The sequence below is a fragment of the Pseudophryne corroboree genome, chromosome 11, assembly GCF_028390025.1.
Source record: "Pseudophryne corroboree isolate aPseCor3 chromosome 11, aPseCor3.hap2, whole genome shotgun sequence".
Classification (NCBI taxonomy): Eukaryota; Metazoa; Chordata; class Amphibia; order Anura; family Myobatrachidae; genus Pseudophryne; species Pseudophryne corroboree.
In genome coordinates, this window is record NC_086454.1 from 339,937,670 (window position 1) to 339,955,851 (window position 18,182).

General features: G+C 52.3%; 2 protein-coding genes across 6 annotated transcripts in view; one reads left to right on the plus strand and one right to left on the minus strand.

Annotated features, from left to right (window-relative positions):
- The window catches only part of COG4 (component of oligomeric golgi complex 4), a 117,780-nt gene extending 102,546 nt beyond the window's left edge, over positions 1-15,234 (plus strand). For both annotated transcript variants that reach the window (XM_063945871.1, XM_063945872.1), the window contains exons 9-19: positions 5,439-5,572; positions 7,411-7,529; positions 7,992-8,158; positions 8,247-8,412; positions 8,482-8,544; positions 11,676-11,792; positions 11,877-11,969; positions 12,254-12,337; positions 12,414-12,515; positions 14,695-14,823; positions 14,913-15,234. In XM_063945871.1, the coding sequence (XP_063801941.1) occupies positions 5,439-5,572; positions 7,411-7,529; positions 7,992-8,158; positions 8,247-8,412; positions 8,482-8,544; positions 11,676-11,792; positions 11,877-11,969; positions 12,254-12,337; positions 12,414-12,515; positions 14,695-14,823; positions 14,913-15,047 (1,309 nt within the window). In that variant the 3' untranslated portion in view covers positions 15,048-15,234. The remainder of the gene's footprint in view (positions 1-5,438; positions 5,573-7,410; positions 7,530-7,991; positions 8,159-8,246; positions 8,413-8,481; positions 8,545-11,675; positions 11,793-11,876; positions 11,970-12,253; positions 12,338-12,413; positions 12,516-14,694; positions 14,824-14,912) is intronic.
- Positions 15,166-18,182, minus strand: part of FCSK (fucose kinase) — a 144,300-nt gene continuing 141,283 nt past the window's right edge. For 3 of the 4 annotated variants that reach the window (XM_063945868.1, XM_063945867.1, XM_063945869.1), the window contains exons 22-25: positions 16,005-16,104; positions 15,701-15,924; positions 15,495-15,580; positions 15,166-15,393 (exon numbers count right to left, since the gene is read on the minus strand). In XM_063945868.1, the coding sequence (XP_063801938.1) occupies positions 15,381-15,393; positions 15,495-15,580; positions 15,701-15,924; positions 16,005-16,104 (423 nt within the window). In that variant the 3' untranslated portion in view covers positions 15,166-15,380. Of the gene's footprint in view, positions 15,581-15,700; positions 15,925-16,004; positions 16,105-18,182 lie in introns of all 4 variants that reach the window. The other variant, XM_063945870.1, reaches the window with a different exon arrangement.

The window sequence follows — 18,182 nt, forward strand, 5'->3', positions numbered from 1 at the left end:
AGGATGAGTGTGATGAGGAGCGCGTGTCATGGTGCAGTAATTATAGTGCTGGGTGACCTCTCTGTGCTGTATGTAGGGAGCCGCTAACACCTCCAGCTACCGGGTGACACTATGTGCTACACAGGATGAGTGTGATGAGGAGCGCGTGTCATGGTGCAGTAATTATAGTGCTGGGTAACCTCTCTGTGCTGTATGTAGGGATCCGCTAACACCTCCAGCTACCGGGTGACACTATGTGCTACACAGGATGAGTGTGATGAGGAGCGCGTGTCATGGTGCAGTAATTATAGTGCTGGGTGACCTCTCTGTGCTGTATGTAGGGATCCGCTAACACCCCCAGCTACCGGGTGACACTATGTACTACACAGGATGATTGTGATGAGGAGCGGGTGTCATGGTGCAGTAATTATAGTGCTGGGTAACCTCTCTGTGCTGTATGTAGGGATCCACTAACACCTCCAGCTACCGGGTGACACTATGTACTACACAGGATGATTGTGATGAGGAGCGCGTGTCATGGTGCAGTAATTATAGTGCTGGGTGACCTCTCTGTGCTGTATGTAGGGACCCGCTAACACCTCCAGCTACCGGGTGACACTGTGCTACACAGGATGAGTGTGATGAGGAGCGCGTGTCATGGTGCAGTAATTATAGTGCTGGGTGACCTCTCTGTGCTGTATGTAGGGATCCGCTAACACCTCCAGCTACCGGGTGACACTATGTACTACACAGGATGAGTGTGATGAGGAGCGCGTGTCATGGTGCAGTAATTATAGTGCTGGGTGACCTCTCTGTGCTGTATGTAGGGATCCACTAACACCTCCAGCTACCGGGTGACACTATGTACTACACAGGATGAGTGTGATGAGGAGCGCGTGTCATGGTGCAGTAATTATAGTGCTGGGTAACCTCTCTGTGCTGTATGTAGGGAGCCGCTAACACCTCCAGCTACCGGGTGACACTATGTGCTACACAGGATGAGTGTGATGAGGAGCGCGTGTCATGGTGCAGTAATTATAGTGCTGGGTGACCTCTCTGTGCTGTATGTAGGGATCCGCTAACACCTCCAGCTACCGGGTGACACTATGTGCTACACAGGATGAGTGTGATGAGGAGCGCGTGTCATGGTGCAGTAATTATAGTGCTGGGTAACCTCTCTGTGCTGTATGTAGGGATCCGCTAACACCCCCAGCTACCGGGTGACACTATGTACTACACAGGATGAGTGTGATGAGGAGCGCGTGTCATGGTGCAGTAATCATAGTGCTGGGTAACCTCTCTGTGCTGTATGTAGGGATCAGCTAACACCTCCAGCTACCGGGTGACACTATGTACTACACAGGATGAGTGTGATGAGGAGCGCGTGTCATGGTGCAGTAATTATAGTGCTGGGTAACCTCTCTGTGCTGTATGTAGGGATCCGCTAACACCTCCAGCTACCGGGTGACACTATGTACTACACAGGATGAGTGTGATGAGGAGCGCGTGTCATGGTGCAGTAATTATAGTGCTGGGTGACCTCTCTGTGCTGTATGTAGGGATCCACTAACACCTCCAGCTACCGGGTGACACTATGTGCTACACAGGATGAGTGTGATGAGGAGCGCGTGTCATGGTGCAGTAATTATAGTGCTGGGTGACCTCTCTGTGCTGTATGTAGGGATCCACTAACACCTCCAGCTACCGGGTGACACTATGTGCTACACAGGATGAGTGTGATGAGGAGCGCGTGTCATGGTGCAGTAATTATAGTGCTGGGTAACCTCTCTGTGCTGTATGTAGGGACCCGCTAACACCTCCAGCTACCGGGTGACACTATGTGCTACACAGGATGAGTGTGATGAGGAACGCGTGTCATGGTGCAGTAATTATAGTGCTGGGTGACCTCTCTGTGCTGTATGTAGGGATCCGCCAACACCTCCAGCTACCGGGTGACACTATGTGCTACACAGGATGAGTGTGATGAGGAGCGCGTGTCATGGTGCAGTAATTATAGTGCTGGGTAACCTCTCTGTGCTGTATGTAGGGATCCGCTAACACCTCCAGCTACCGGGTGACACTATGTACTACACAGGATGAGTGTGATGAGGAGCGCATGTCATGGTGCAGTAATTATAGTGCTGGGTGACCTCTCTGTGCTGTATGTAGGGACCCGCTAACACCTCCAGCTACCGGGTGACACTGTGCTACACAGGATGAGTGTGATGAGGAGCGCGTGTCATGGTGCAGTAATTATAGTGCTGGGTAACCTCTCTGTGCTGTATGTAGGGATCCGCTAACACCTCCAGCTACCGGGTGACACTATGTGCTACACAGGATGAGTGTGATGAGGAACGCGTGTCATGGTGCAGTAATTATAGTGCTGGGTGACCTCTCTGTGCTGTATGTAGGGATCCGCTAACACCCCCAGCTACCGGGTGACACTATGTACTACACAGGATGAGTGTGATGAGGAGCGCGTGTCATGGTGCAGTAATTATAGTGCTGGATAACCTCTCTGTGCTGTATGTAGGGATCCGCTAACACCTCCAGCTACCGGGTGACACTATGTGCTACACAGGATGAGTGTGATGAGGAGCGCGTGTCATGGTGCAGTAATTATAGTGCTGGGTGACCTCTCTGTGCTGTATGTAGGGATCGGCTAACACCTCCAGCTACCGGGTGACACTATGTGCTACACAGGATGAGTGTGATGAGGAGCGGGTGTCATGGTGCAGTAATTATAGTGCTGGGTGACCTCTCTGTGCTGTATGTAGGGACCCGCTAACACCTCCAGCTACCGGGTGACACTGTGCTACACAGGATGAGTGTGATGAGGAGCGCGTGTCATGGTGCAGTAATTATAGTGCTGGGTAACCTCTCTGTGCTGTATGTAGGGATCCGCTAACACCTCCAGCTACCGGGTGACACTATGTACTACACAGGATGAGTGTGATGAGGAGCGCGTGTCATGGTGCAGTAATTATAGTGCTGGGTGACCTCTCTGTGCTGTATGTAGGGATCCGCTAACACCTCCAGCTACCGGGTGACACTATGTACTACACAGGATGAGTGTGATGAGGAGCGCGTGTCATGGTGCAGTAATTATAGTGCTGGGTGACCTCTCTGTGCTGTATGTAGGGATCAGCTAACACCTCCAGCTACCGGGTGACACTATGTGCTACACAGGATGAGTGTGATGAGGAGCTGGTGTCATGGTGCAGTAATTATAGTGCTGGGTGACCTCTCTGTGCTGTATGTAGGGACCCGCTAACACCTCCCGCTACCGGGTGACACTATGTGCTACACAGGATGAGTGTGATGAGGAGCGGGTGTCATGGTGCAGTAATTATAGTGCTGGGTGACCTCTCTGTGCTGTATGTAGGGATCAGCTAACACCTCCAGCTACCGGGTGACACTATGTGCTACACAGGATGAGTGTGATGAGGAGCGCGTGTCATGGTGCAGTAATTATAGTGCTGGGTGACCTCTCTGTGCTGTATGTAGGGAGCCGCTAACACCTCCAGCTACCGGGTGACACTGTGTGCTACACAGGATGAGTGTGATGAGGAGCGCGTGTCATGGTGCAGTAATTATAGTGCTGGGTAACCTCTCTGTGCTGTATGTAGGGATCCGCTAACACCTCCAGCTACCGGGTGACACTATGTGCTACACAGGATGAGTGTGATGAGGAGCGGGTGTCATGGTGCAGTAATTATAGTGCTGGGTAACCTCTCTGTGCTGTATGTAGGGATCCACTAACACCTCCAGCTACCGGGTGACACTATGTGCTACACAGGATGAGTGTGATGAGGAGCGCGTGTCATGGTGCAGTAATTATAGTGCTGGGTAACCTCTCTGTGCTGTATGTAGGGATCCGCTAACACCTCCAGCTACCGGGTGACACTATGTGCTACACAGGATGAGTGTGATGAGGAGCGCGTGTCATGGTGCAGTAATTATAGTGCTGGGTGACCTCTCTGTGCTGTATGTAGGGATCCGCTAACACCCCCAGCTACCGGGTGACACTATGTACTACACAGGATGATTGTGATGAGGAGCGGGTGTCATGGTGCAGTAATTATAGTGCTGGGTAACCTCTCTGTGCTGTATGTAGGGATCCGCTAACACCTCCAGCTACCGGGTGACACTATGTGCTACACAGGATGAGTGTGATGAGGAGCGCGTGTCATGGTGCAGTAATTATAGTGCTGGGTGACCTCTCTGTGCTGTATGTAGGGAGCCGCTAACACCTCCAGCTACCGGGTGACACTGTGTGCTACACAGGATGAGTGTGATGAGGAGCGGGTGTCATGGTGCAGTAATTATAGTGCTGGGTGACCTCTCTGTGCTGTATGTAGGGATCCGCTAACACCTCCAGCTACCGGGTGACACTATGTGCTACACAGGATGAGTGTGATGAGGAGCGCGTGTCATGGTGCAGTAATTATAGTGCTGGGTGACCTCTCTGTGCTGTATGTAGGGATCCGCTAACACCTCCAGCTACCGGGTGACACTATGTGCTACACAGGATGAGTGTGATGAGGAGCGCGTGTCATGCTGCAGTAATTATAGTGCTGGGTAACCTCTCTGTGCTGTATGTAGGGATCCGCTAACACCTCCAGCTACCGGGTGACACTATGTGCTACACAGGATGAGTGTGATGAGGAGCGCGTGTCATGGTGCAGTAATTATAGTGCTGGGTAACCTCTCTGTGCTGTATGTAGGGACCCGCTAACACCTCCAGCTACCGGGTGACACTATGTGCTACACAGGATGAGTGTGATGAGGAACGCGTGTCATGGTGCAGTAATTATAGTGCTGGGTGACCTCTCTGTGCTGTATGTAGGGATCCGCTAACACCTCCAGCTACCGGGTGACACTATGTGCTACACAGGATGAGTGTGATGAGGAGCGGGTGTCATGGTGCAGTAATTATAGTGCTGGGTAACCTCTCTGTGCTGTATGTAGGGACCCGCTAACACCTCCAGCTACCGGGTGACACTATGTACTACACAGGATGAGTGTGATGAGGAGCGCGTGTCATGGTGCAGTAATTATAGTGCTGGGTGACCTCTCTGTGCTGTATGTAGGGACCCGCTAACACCTCCAGCTACCGGGTGACACTATGTGCTACACAGGATGAGTGTGATGAGGAGCGGGTGTCATGGTGCAGTAATTATAGTGCTGGGTAACCTCTCTGTGCTGTATGTAGGGACCCGCTAACACCTCCAGCTACCGGGTGACACTATGTACTACACAGGATGAGTGTGATGAGGAGCGCGTGTCATGGTGCAGTAATTATAGTGCTGGGTGACCTCTCTGTGCTGTATGTAGGGAGCCGCTAACACCTCCAGCTACCGGGTGACACTGTGTGCTACACAGGATGAGTGTGATGAGGAGCGCGTGTCATGGTGCAGTAAGTATAGTGCTGGGTAACCTCTCTTTGTTATCTGTAGGGACCTGGACCCGATCCTAGCGGAAGTGGCACTGATGAGCGCCCGCACAGAGCTCTACCTCCGCTTTATCAAGCGACGCGTGACGTCTGACTTTGAGGTCGGGGATTCAGTGGCGACAGAAGAGGTGAAACAAGGTATCGCCCTTTGTTTGTGTTACCCAGTTGGTGCCAGGCACAGGGAGCGCCCACAAGACTTCACAGACCAGGTGTGATTAGTAGTATGGCGCCAATAACGGATTGTCCGCACCAGCTGGTTGAAGTAGGAAAGTTTTACTGCAAGTATCCATAGAAAAAGTCTGACGGCAGACAGGCCAGCGCTCTGGTGTCAGCACGGGCTGTGTGTTCCAAGAGGTTTCAGTCCAGAAAGCCGAACGTTTCTCAGCTAACTCCGTATTCATTCATATAGTCATAATGATTGACAACACGTCACTCCAATCCCGAGAGCTCGTCAGATATCCGCCTTTATTTGAGAGAGCCTCAATTATGATTGTTCATAAGAGCTGATTATGAAAGGCAGCCGGTCTGTGATTGAACGCTAGTCTTGGAAATGGTCAGTCGTCATCTCTTAGCTCATCTCATATTACTGTGTGTCCTCACTGCCAACTAGAGTTATCAACCCTGGGTATTCTCCTCTTATGGTGGAGAAAGTCCTTGGAAACACCTGCGTGCTATCATTGCGCCTAATTCAGAGTTGATCGCAGCAACCAATTTGTTAGCAGATGGACCAAACCATGTGCACTGCAGGTGAGGCAGATGTAACATGTGCAGAGAGAGTTAGATTTGGGCGGGGTGTCTTCAAACTGAAATCTAAATTGCAGTGTAAAAATAAAGCAGCCAGTATTTACCCTGCACAGAAACAATATAACCCACCCAAATCTGAACTCTCTCTGCACATGTTACATCTGTCCCACCTGCTCTGCACATGGGCCCTCATTCTGAGTTGATCGCTAGCTGACGTTGTTCGCTGCGTAGCGATCATTTTAAAAAATGGTAAATCTGCGCATGCGTATGCACCGCAATGCGCACGCGTGGCGTATGTGTACAAAGAGCATCGTGGTTTTGCACAGGTTCTAGCGACGCTTTCAGTCGCACTGGCGGACGCAAGGAGATTGACAAGAAGTGGGAGTTTCTGGGTGTCAACTGACCGTTTGCTGGGAATGTTTGGAAAAACGCAGGCGTGGCCGGGAGTGTATCTGACGTCAGTACCGTGTCATTCGTCGCAGCAATCATCGCACAGAATAAGTAACTACAGGGCTGGTCTTGTTTTGCACAAAATGTGTTTGCAGCCGTTCTGCTGCACAGGCGTTCGCACTCCTGCAAAGCGAAAATACACTCCCCCGTGGGCGGTGACTATGCGTTTGCACGGCTGCTAAAAGTAACTAACGAGCGATCAACTCAGAATGAGGGCCATGGTTTTGCCCAACTGCTAACACATTTGCTGCTATGGTCAACTCTGAATTACCGCCACTGACAATGCAGTTGCTGCATCAGAAGAGAGAACATCAGGTTGTTGCAGAAATCAGCCGACTTGTTAATCATTCCACAGTGGCTGGATCAGCTAAATGCTGAACACAAGCCGTCTGTGACTGGTTTTCTTATTCATCTCACCTGGAGGACACTTGGGGGAATTACAAGCAGCGGTGGTCAGAGGGGGGGCTTCCTACTTACGTGATACCTGGTGGTGTTATGCCTATGACTATGTATGGCTACACATGTTCACAAATGTCCCCTTTAACATTAGCAACACCTTACACCAGGCATGTCCAAACTGCGGCCCTCCAGCTGTTGTGAAACTACATATCCCAGCATGCCCTGACACAGTTTTACTGTCAGAGAATGCTAAAGCTGTGTCAGGGCATGCTGGGATGTGTAGTTTATCAACAGCTGGAGGGTCGCTGTTTGGACATGCCTGCCTTACCCGCTACGTCTAGAAACTGGTTAGGGTAATAACACCTGTATCGCACCTGTTGCAGAACATCAGCAACGTTTGGAGAAGCTGCTGAAGCACTGCTTGCTGAGCCGGTCCATGCAGGAGGTGATCGGGTACTACATCACCATGGAAGAGTACTACATGAGGGAGTCTGTCAACAAGGTAAGGGGTACAGGACACCGGATGTGCGAGAGAGGGGGGAGACACACACACACACATACACACACACACACACACACGCACACACACGTGCGATAGGAACAGGATACATAGATGGGACCAGGACACCTGCACAGGGCACAGATATGGGCACAGGCTGGGAACAGGTTGCCCATACACAGTGTGGGCTGGAAACAGCATGTATATGGGCCGGAGGCCAGGAAGAGGATACATATATATGGGGCAGTGCCCGGAGACAGGCGGGGTGCACATGGGGGGGATAATACAGTAGGAAGGTGGAGTTAGGACGTGATTATAGCTGCAGTGAGTGAGGCACATGAAGATACTGGGAGCTAACCACAAGCTTGGTGGGGGTATAACGGTTTCTGGGCGTGGGGGGTGTCGGGACGCAGGTAATGAGACGCTATATAAGAGGAGGCGCTTGTCCCGTTGTTCTCTGCGCAGGCGGTGGCCATGGATGCGTGTGAGCGGGGGCAGCTGACCTCCAGTGTGGTGGACGACGTGTTTTACATAGCGAAGAAATGTATTGGGCGTGCGCTGTCCACCTCCAGCATCGACTGTCTCTGCGCCATGATTAACCTCTCCACCACTATGATGGATTCAGACTTCAGGTGACCGCGGGGACCACACCTCAGGAGGGGGAGGGGGGCTGCATCCACAGTATGACCAGACAATGATTGTACTCTAATGTGGCCACAGGGAGGTGCTGTGTTACAAGCTGAGGATGGGCTTCCCGGCCACCACCTTCCAGGACATCCAGCGCGGGGTGAGCAGCGCCGTCAGTATCATGCACAGCAGTCTGCAACAGGGCAAGTTCGACACCAAGGGCATCGAGAGCAACGATGAGGCCAAAACGTCGTTCCTGGTAAGTGACGGGATCTGTGGATGGGGGAGAGCCGATAACCCTCTGGTGCTTACTTCTACCCTCTTCCAGGTCTGTCTTAATAACGTGGAGGCTTGCAGCGAGAACATCATGACTCTAAAGAAAAATCTGGAGGTACGAGGCATCCCTTCTGACACCAAGCATAGTACCATATGCGGGAGATACTTTACATCTGCGGATATTAAATAATTTGGCTCTGTGCACGCCCAGGCTATCCTAGGTAGCGCCCCCTGCCTGGGCTCCACTTCCCTGCCTGGGCTCTCCGTAGTTGTGAGCCGCATTCCTATAGGCTACGTTATGCTGCACAGGTCCCTGTAGTTCCCCTATAGGCTACGTTATGCTGCACAGTTCCCCTATAGGCTACGTTATGCTGCACAGGTCCTTGTAGTTCCCCTATAGGCTACGTTATGCGGCACAGTTCCCCTATAGGCTACGTTATGCGGCACAGGTCCCTGTAGTTCCCCTATAGGCTATGTTATGCTGCACAGTTCCCCTATAGGCTACATTATGCTGCACAGGTCCTTGTAGTTCCCCTATAGGCTACGTTATGCTGCACAGTTCCCCTATAGGCTACGTTATGCGGCACAGGTCCCTGTAGTTCCCCTATAGGCTATGTTATGCTGCACAGTTCCCCTATAGGCTACGTTATGCTGCACAGGTCCCTGTAGTTCCCCTATAGGCTACGTTATGCGGCACAGGTCCCTGTAGTTCCCCTATAGGCTATGTTATGCTGCACAGTTCCCCTATAGGCTACGTTATGCTGCACAGGTCCCTGTAGTTCCCCTATAGGCTACGTTATGCTGCACAGTTCCCTGTAGTTCCCCTATAGGCTACGTTATGCTTCACAGTTCCCTGTAGTTCCCCTATAGGCTACGTTATTCTTCACAGGTCCCTGTAATTCCCCTATAAGATACGTTATGCTGCACAGTTCCCTGTAGTTCCTCTATAGGCTACGTTATGCTGCACTGTTCCCTGTAGTCCCCCTATAGGCTAAGTTATGCTGCACTGTTCCCTGTAGTCCCCCTATAGGCTAAGTTATGCTGCACTGTTCCCTGTAGTCCCCCTATAGGCTAAGTTATGCTGCACAGGTCCATGTAGTTCCCCTATAGGCTGCGTTATGCTGCACAGGTCCCTGTAGTTCCCCTATAGGCTGCGTTATGCTGCACAGGTCCCTGTAGTTCCCCTATAGGCTACGTTATGATGAACAGGTCCCTGTAGTTCCCCTATAGGCTACGTTATGCTGCACAGTTCCCTGTAGTCTCCTATAGGCTACATTATGCTGCACAGTTCCCTGTAGTTCCCCTATAGGCTACGTTATGCTGCACAGTTCCCTGTAGTTCCCCTATAGGCTACGTTATGCTGCACAGTTCCCTGTAGTTCCCTTATAGGTTAGGTTATGCTACACTGTTCCCTGTAGTTCCCCTATAGGTTAGGTTATGCTGCACTGTTCCCTGTAGTTCCCCTATAGGCTATGTTATGCTGCACAGTTCCCCTATAGGCTACGGTATGCTGCACTGTTCCCTGTAGTTCCCCTATAGGCTACGTTATGCTGCACAGTTCCCTGTAGTTCCCCTATAGGCTACGTTATGCTGCACAGTTCCCTGTAGTTCCCCTATAGGCTACGTTATGCTGCACAGTTCCCTGTAGTTCCCCTATAGGCTACGTTATTCTTCACAGGTCCCTGTAATTCCCCTATAAGATACGTTATGCTGCACAGTTCCCTGTAGTTCCTCTATAGGCTACGTTATGCTGCACTGTTCCCTGTAGTCCCCCTATAGGCTAAGTTATGCTGCACTGTTCCCTGTAGTCCCCCTATAGGCTAAGTTATGCTGCACTGTTCCCTGTAGTCCCCCTATAGGCTAAGTTATGCTGCACAGGTCCATGTAGTTCCCCTATAGGCTGCGTTATGCTGCACAGGTCCCTGTAGTTCCCCTATAGGCTGCGTTATGCTGCACAGGTCCCTGTAGTTCCCCTATAGGCTACGTTATGATGAACAGGTCCCTGTAGTTCCCCTATAGGCTACGTTATGCTGCACAGTTCCCTGTAGTCTCCTATAGGCTACATTATGCTGCACAGTTCCCTGTAGTTCCCCTATAGGCTACGTTATGCTGCACAGTTCCCTGTAGTTCCCCTATAGGCTACGTTATGCTGCACAGTTCCCTGTAGTTCCCTTATAGGTTAGGTTATGCTGCACTGTTCCCTGTAGTTCCCCCTATAGGCTACGTTATGCTGCACAGTTCCCTGTAGTTCCCCTATAGGCTACGTTATGCTGCACAGTTCCCTGTAGTTCCCCTATAGGTTAGGTTATGCTACACTGTTCCCTGTAGTTCCCCTATAGGTTAGGTTATGCTGCACTGTTCCCTGTAGTTCCCCTATAGGCTATGTTATGCTGCACAGTTCCCCTATAGGCTACGGTATGCTGCACTGTTCCCTGTAGTTCCCCTATAGGCTACGTTATGCTGCACAGTTCCCTGTAGTTCCCCTATAGGCTACGTTATGCTGCACAGTTCCCTGTAGTTCCCCTATAGGCTACGTTATGCTGCACAGTTCCCTGTAGTTCCCTTATAGGTTAGGTTATGCTGCACTGTTCCCTGTAGTTCCCCTATAGGCTACGTTATGCTGCACAGTTCCCTGTAGTTCCCCTATAGGCTACGTTATGCTGCACAGTTCCCTGTAGTTCCCCTATAGGTTAGGTTATGCTGCACTGTTCCCTGTAGTTCCCCTATAGGCTATGTTATGCTGCACAGTTCCCCTATAGGCTACGGTATGCTGCACTGTTCCCTGTAGTTCCCCTATAGGCTACGGTATGCTGCACAGTTCCCCTATAGGCTACGTTATGCTGCACTGTTCCCTGTAGTTCCCCTATAGGTTTACGTTATGCTGCACAGTTCCCTGTAGTCCCCCTATAGGTTACGTTATGCTGCACAGTTCCCTGTAGTCCCCCTATAGGCTACGTTATGCTGCACAGGTCCCTGTAGGCTACGTTATGCTGCACAGTTCCCTGTAGTTCCCCTATATGCTACGTTATGCTGCACAGGTCCCTGTAGTTCCCCTATAGGCTACGTTATGCTGCACAGGTCCCTGTAGTCCCCCTATAGGCTACGTAATGCTGCACAGGTCCCTGTAGTTCCCCTATAGGCTACGCTATGCTGCACAGTTCCTTGTAGTACCTGTAGTTCCCCTATAGGCTGCGCTATGCTGCACTCTTCCCTATAGTTCTTATTTACTCTGTATATTTGTCCTAGAATGACTGCAGAAAGCTGTTTAATCAGGACTTTGGAGGGGACCAGGCCAAGGCTAAGATTGAGAGCTGTCTCACAGACATGGCCTCCGTATCCAACAAATTCCGAGATCTCCTGCAGGTGAGGCTGGGCCCCGGGCTCTCCATCCATGGGGATGATCAGTGAGTCTGAGGCCATGACCCTGTCTTGTTTCTCCGGGTACAGGAAGGTCTGGGGGAGCTGAACAGTACGGCCATCAAGCCTCAAGTCAAGCCATGGATTAACCTCTTCCTGTCTGTGTCGCACAATATTGAGGAGGTGAGGGCGTGGTCAGGGAGAAGTTCTGCCAGTCACATGGCTTTATTAGCTGCACACTCCATCATGACCTCTTCCATCGGGTACAAAATGCTCCGCTCCTGGACTTCCATCTTAATGTATGATTGCCGGCATCTGGATTGAACAGGTTAATAGAGAAGAAAGGTGTGTCGGCACAGGTGCTGGCAGTCATACAGTAAGAAGGAAGCCCAGGAGCAGAGCATTGTGTATCCGATGGCAGGGTCATGTTGAGGGTCTGTCGCTCATTACCCAATTATCGTTACTAGGAGGAGTTTAATGACTGTGAAGCCAACGACCCCTGGGTGCAGCAGTTCATAGTGAACCTGGAGCAGCTCATGGGCGAGTTCAAGGTGAGACTGCGCCTCCTATACCTGCGCGTGCCTGCTGTTGCGAGGCGGCTGTAACAGAGTATGTCGCCCTCTACAGGCCGGGCTGTCCCCCGTCATCTATGAGAATCTCACCAGTTTGCTGACCAGCCTCATAGCCATTGAGCTGGAGAAAGTCGTTTTGAAGTCCACGTTCAGCAGGGTAAGATTAGACTCCAGTCACTATACATCACTTCACGCCGGATACATTACGGTAATATTCATTCATAGAATCCTTATATCATCCATGTAATAAAGCGATGCATCTTCCACGTGTGGGTGATTAATATGGCAGCATGTGTTCCCTGCTGACCGTATTTCTCAGCTTTATCCCCAACAGTGTCCTGTGCTCAGGGAACCCGCGCTCTGTACAGTGACATTATCCTGCCAGGGGTATAGTCCCAGTCTACAGGCCGGCGGGGTGTACGACACCAGTCTACTATAGGCCCACCGGGGATATAGTAACAGTTTCCAGGCCAGCGGTGGTGTATGGCACTAGTCTACAGGCTCACTGGGGATATAGCGACAGTCTCCCTGGCCCACCGGTGCTATAGCGGCAGTCTCCCTGGCCCACCGGTGGTATAGCGGCAGTCTCCCTGGCCCACCGGTGGTATAGCGGCAGTCTCCCTGGCCCACCGGTGGTATAGCGGCAGTCTCCCTGGCCCACCGGTGCTATAGCGGCAGTCTCCCTTGCCCACCGGTGCTATAGCGGCAGTTTTCCTGGCCCACCGGTGCTATAGCGGCAGTTTTCCTGGCCCACCGGTGCTATAGCGGCAGTCTCCCTGGCCCACCGGTGCTATAGCGGCAGTCTCCCTGGCCCACCGGTGCTATAGCGGCAGTCTCCCTGGCCCACCGGTGCTATAGCGGCAGTCTCCCTGGCCCACCGGTGCTATAGCGGCAGTCTCCCTGGCCCACCGGTGCTATAGCGGCAGTCTCCCTGGCCCACCGGTGCTATAGCGGCAGTCTCCCTGGCCCACCGGTGCTATAGCGGCAGTCTCCCTGGCCCACCGGTGCTATAGCGGCAGTCTCCCTGGCCCACCGGTGCTATAGCGGCAGTCTCCCTGGCCCACCGGTGCTATAGCGGCAGTCTCCCTGGCCCACCGGTGCTATAGCGGCAGTCTCCCTGGCCCACCGGTGCTATAGCGGCAGTCTCCCTGGTCCTGGCCCACCGGTGCTATAGCGGCAGTCTCCCTGGCCCACCGGTGGTATAGCGGCAGTCTCCCTGGCCCACCGGTGCTATAGCGGCAGTCTCCCTGGCCCACCGGTGCTATAGCGGCAGTCTCCCTGGCCCACCGGTGCTATAGCGGCAGTCTCCCTTGCCCACCGGTGCTATAGCGGCAGTTTTCCTGGCCCACCGGTGCTATAGCGGCAGTTTTCCTGGCCCACCGGTGCTATAGCGGCAGTTTTCCTGGCCCATCTGTGCTATAGCGGCAGTCTCCCTGGCCCACCGGTGCTATAGCGGCAGTCTCCCTGGCCCACCGGTGCTATAGCGGCAGTCTCCCTGGCCCACCGGTGCTATAGCGGCAGTTTTCCTGGCCCACCTGTGCTATAGCGGCAGTCTCCCTGGCCCACCGGTGCTATAGCGGCAGTCTCCCTGGCCCACCGGTGCTATAGCGGCAGTTTTCCTGGCCCACCGGTGCTTTAGCGGCAGTCTCCCTGGCCCACCGGTGCTATAGCGGCAGTCTCCAATGGCCACATATCAGTGTAGACATGGTCCCTTTCTTGCATGATGGCATTTTAGTAAAGACAGCAGATATACACATTAAGTGATGCTGCGGCCTCATCCCAAATCTGATGGCTACTTATACCGAAGAGCAGCATTTTCACTATTAGTGCTGTTGGTGAAGTGTTACTGAGCAATGAGATGTTACTAATCCTAGGGACATCTTTCCGGGTTTCTAATCAGAGGCTGCATCTAGCTTCCTTTGTTATTACTCGTTAGTGGACAGTGTTGTCTACAGCTCACCAGGAGAGAGTGACTGCTGCACAAGACTCATGTAGAGACACAATAGGCGGCTGTATTATTACTGATCGTCTGTGTGTCCTGAGCCAGGATAACTCAGTGGTTGGAGCAATAGTTATCACCAGGAGAGAGTGACTGCTGCACAAGACTCATGTAGAGACACAATAGGTGGCTGTATTATTACTGATCACTGATCGTCTATGTGTCCTGAGCCAGGAGAACTGAGTGATTGGAGCAATAGTTATCACCAGGAGAGAGTGACTGCTGCAGATTAACACCCTATATATGAAAGCATACTCCCATGTCTCCAGACTCTGCCGTGTGGGGGAACATCCCCTCCCATCATCCACATGTCCTGTGTCTCTGTCTCTCCTTACAGCTTGGGGGGCTGCAGTTTGATAAGGAACTCCGCTCTCTTGTGGCTTATCTCACGACAATGACGACATGGACCATCCGGGACAAGTTTGCGCGGCTCTCCCAAATGGCCACGATCCTGAACCTGGAGAGAGTGAGGCCCCTGTCTGTCTGTGTTGGTCACTGGGTGGGATTTCTGTGTCTTACTTACTCGCTGACCATCCTCTTCCTCCCCCACCACAGGTGACCGAAATCCTGGATTACTGGGGCCCGAACTCTGGGCCGCTGACGTGGCGTCTCACTCCGGCCGAGGTCCGGCAGGTGCTGGCGCTACGCATAGACTTCCGTAGCGAGGACATCAAGCGTTTACGGCTGTAGATGGACATTGTAAGAGCTTGTCTATATTTATATGGGTGGGAGATGTTATACGGTATCTACGCTGTTTGGCTGAAGAGCTGACACTCAGAGACTCGGAAATAAAATTAGGACACACAAATCTGTACCCATTGATCATACTTTAATTTACAGATCTTTGTATCACTTCTTGATTAAATAATTAATTCCACTTGGTCCTCCTGTGCAAAATGATCCTGAGGGTGTATCCGAACCTACACCCTGGCGTAAAATAAAGTAACCTCTGGTACAAAAATATACCGCGCAGTCTGTTCCAGCGCCGGCACCAGAGGGGGCGGGACTACTGTACAGAAGGCACTAATAGGTAGATCTAGAATGGCAGAGAAGAGAATAAAGTCACCCCAGCACCAACATCTGTTATATCGCGCTATAGTCTGTGGCCGCTGCAGGACGAGATGACACTTTGCTCACATGTCCTCGGTGGTAGGCGCCTCCTTGCGCACAGCGAACGTCTCCGTATCCACCTGCACAGCGTGCGCGCTGCATCTCTCCAGCCCCTGAAATACAGCAAAGGGTAAGTATACCCGTTATACTACAGCACCACGAACTCTTCATCAAGGTCGGGTGTATCTGGGCATGCGTTATTCCCCTATGCATGTCTGAGACACGTGTGATACCTGCGTGTTCTCCAGCAGAGTCTGTATGACGTCTCTCTGCTGCGGCTCCTTGGTCAGTATATACAGGAAGCCGCCTCCGCCAGCTCCAGCCAGCGACTGTCCGTACACGTAGGGCTCTAACGTGTCCATTATTTTCCGTACCGCCAGCGGCTCGCAGCCAGGAGCCATACGCTTCTTCTGCTGCCAGTATGTAGAGAGACAGTCTCCCAGGAGCCTCAAGTCCCCTGCGCACAGGACAGACAGTGTATAGAACATTCCTGAGTTCTGCCGGATGTAACTGCGGTTACTGTCACACTATACCTACCTCTCCGGAAGGCTGCAGCGCACACCTCAGCATTGCTCACTAGTGCGTCCACGTTCAGCGTGATGTCGGGAAGACGGGCGTACCAATTCCGCAGGACATCCTGAGGGGAAAGCCCGTACATAAGCATTATAGAGGTGTGGGCATGGCCCAGGTGTACCCCACATACAGACATTATAGAAGCTATAGAGGTACAGGCACGACACAGGTGTACCATGTCCATAGGCACTATAGCATACATACAGGTGTAGCACAGCACAGGTGTACTCTGTATATAGGCACTATACCTCACATACAGGTGTAGCACAGCACAGGTGTACCCCGAACACAGGCATTATAGAAGGTACAGAAGTACAGGCACGACACAGGTGTACCATGTACATAGGCACTATACCCCACATACAGGTGTACCATGTACATAGGCACTACATCTCACATATAGGTGTAGCACAGCACAGGTGTACCCTGAACACAGGCACTATACCTCACATACAGGTGTACCCCGTACACAGGCACTATACCTCACTTAAAGGTGTAGCATAGTAGCATAGCACAGGTGTACCCCGAACACAGGCATTATAGGGCACATACAGGTGTAGCACATCACAGGTGTACCCCGTACATAGGCACTATACCTCACATACAGGTGTACCCCGTACATAGGCACTATACCTCACATACAGGTGTAGCACAGCATAGGTGTACTCTGAACACAGGCACTATACCTCACATACAGGTGTACCCCGTACACAGGCACTATACCTCACATACAGGTGTAGCACAGCACAGGTGTACCCTGAACACAGGCACTATACCTCACATACAGGTGTATCCCATCCATAAGCACTATACCTCACATACAGGTGTACCCCGTACACAGGCAGTATACCTCACATACAGGTGTAGCACAGCACAGGTGTACCCCATACATAGGCACTATACCTCACATACAGGTTTAGCACAGCACAGGTGTACCCCGTACATAGGCACTATACCTCACATACAGGTGTACCCCGTACATAGGCACTATACATCACATACAGGTGTAGCACAGCACAGGCCGAACACAGGCATTATAGGGCACATACAGGTTTAGCACATCACAGGTGTACCCTGAACACAGGCACTATACCTCACATACAGGTTTAGCACAGCACAGGTGTACCCTGAACACAGGCACTATACCTCACATACAGGTTTAGCACAGCACAGGTGTACCCCGTACATAGACACTATACCTCACATACAGGTGTACCCCGTACATAGGCACTATACCTCACTTACAGGTGTAGCATAGCACAGGTGTACCCCGAACACAGGCATTATAGGGCACATACAGGTGTAGCACATCACAGGTGTACCCCGTACATAGGCACTATACCTCACATACAGGTGTACCCCGTACATAGGCACTATCAGTGGCGGATCCAGGGGGGGGGGCACTCGGGCCCGTGCCCCCCCTGTCATTTCTGGCCTCCGTCCCCCTTCTCCCCCTGCGCTCCCCCGTTCTCCCCCGGCGCCGCACAGGGAGATGACGGGCGCCCGCTGAGATTGTGTTACCAGCGGGCGCTCGTCTCCCTGCACAGCGGTAGCCGGAGGAAGGAGCTCAGTACTGAGCTCCGGCTTCCGGCGCTGTCACTGTGCGCTATGGGAGAGACGTCAGTCATGACGTCTCTCTCATAGTGCTGAAAAGCGGACGCCCAGGGAGGAGGAGGACTGCAGCGGCGCGGGAACGGGGCTCGGTAAGTATGTTTTTTTCTTCCTTAATGCAGCGGGGGCATCCTAGGGGGGACATTACTACTGGGGGGCATCAACAAGGGGCATTACTACTGGGAGGGCAAACTACTGGGGGCATTAAAACTGGGGGGCATCTACTGAGGGCATCACTACTGAGGGCATTACTACAGGGGGGTCATCTATTGGGGCAAACTCGTAGGGGGCATTATTACTGGGGGGTCATCTATTGGGGGCAGCTACTGGGGCATTATTACTGGGGGGCATCTACTGGGGGTATTACTACTGGGGGGTCATCTATTGGGGGCAGCTACTGGGGGACATTTTTACTGGGGGGCATCTACTGGGGGCATTATTACTGGGGGGCATCTACTGGGGGCATTACTACTGGGGGGTAATCTATTGGGGGCAGCTACTGGGGGACATTTTTACTGGGGGGCATCTACT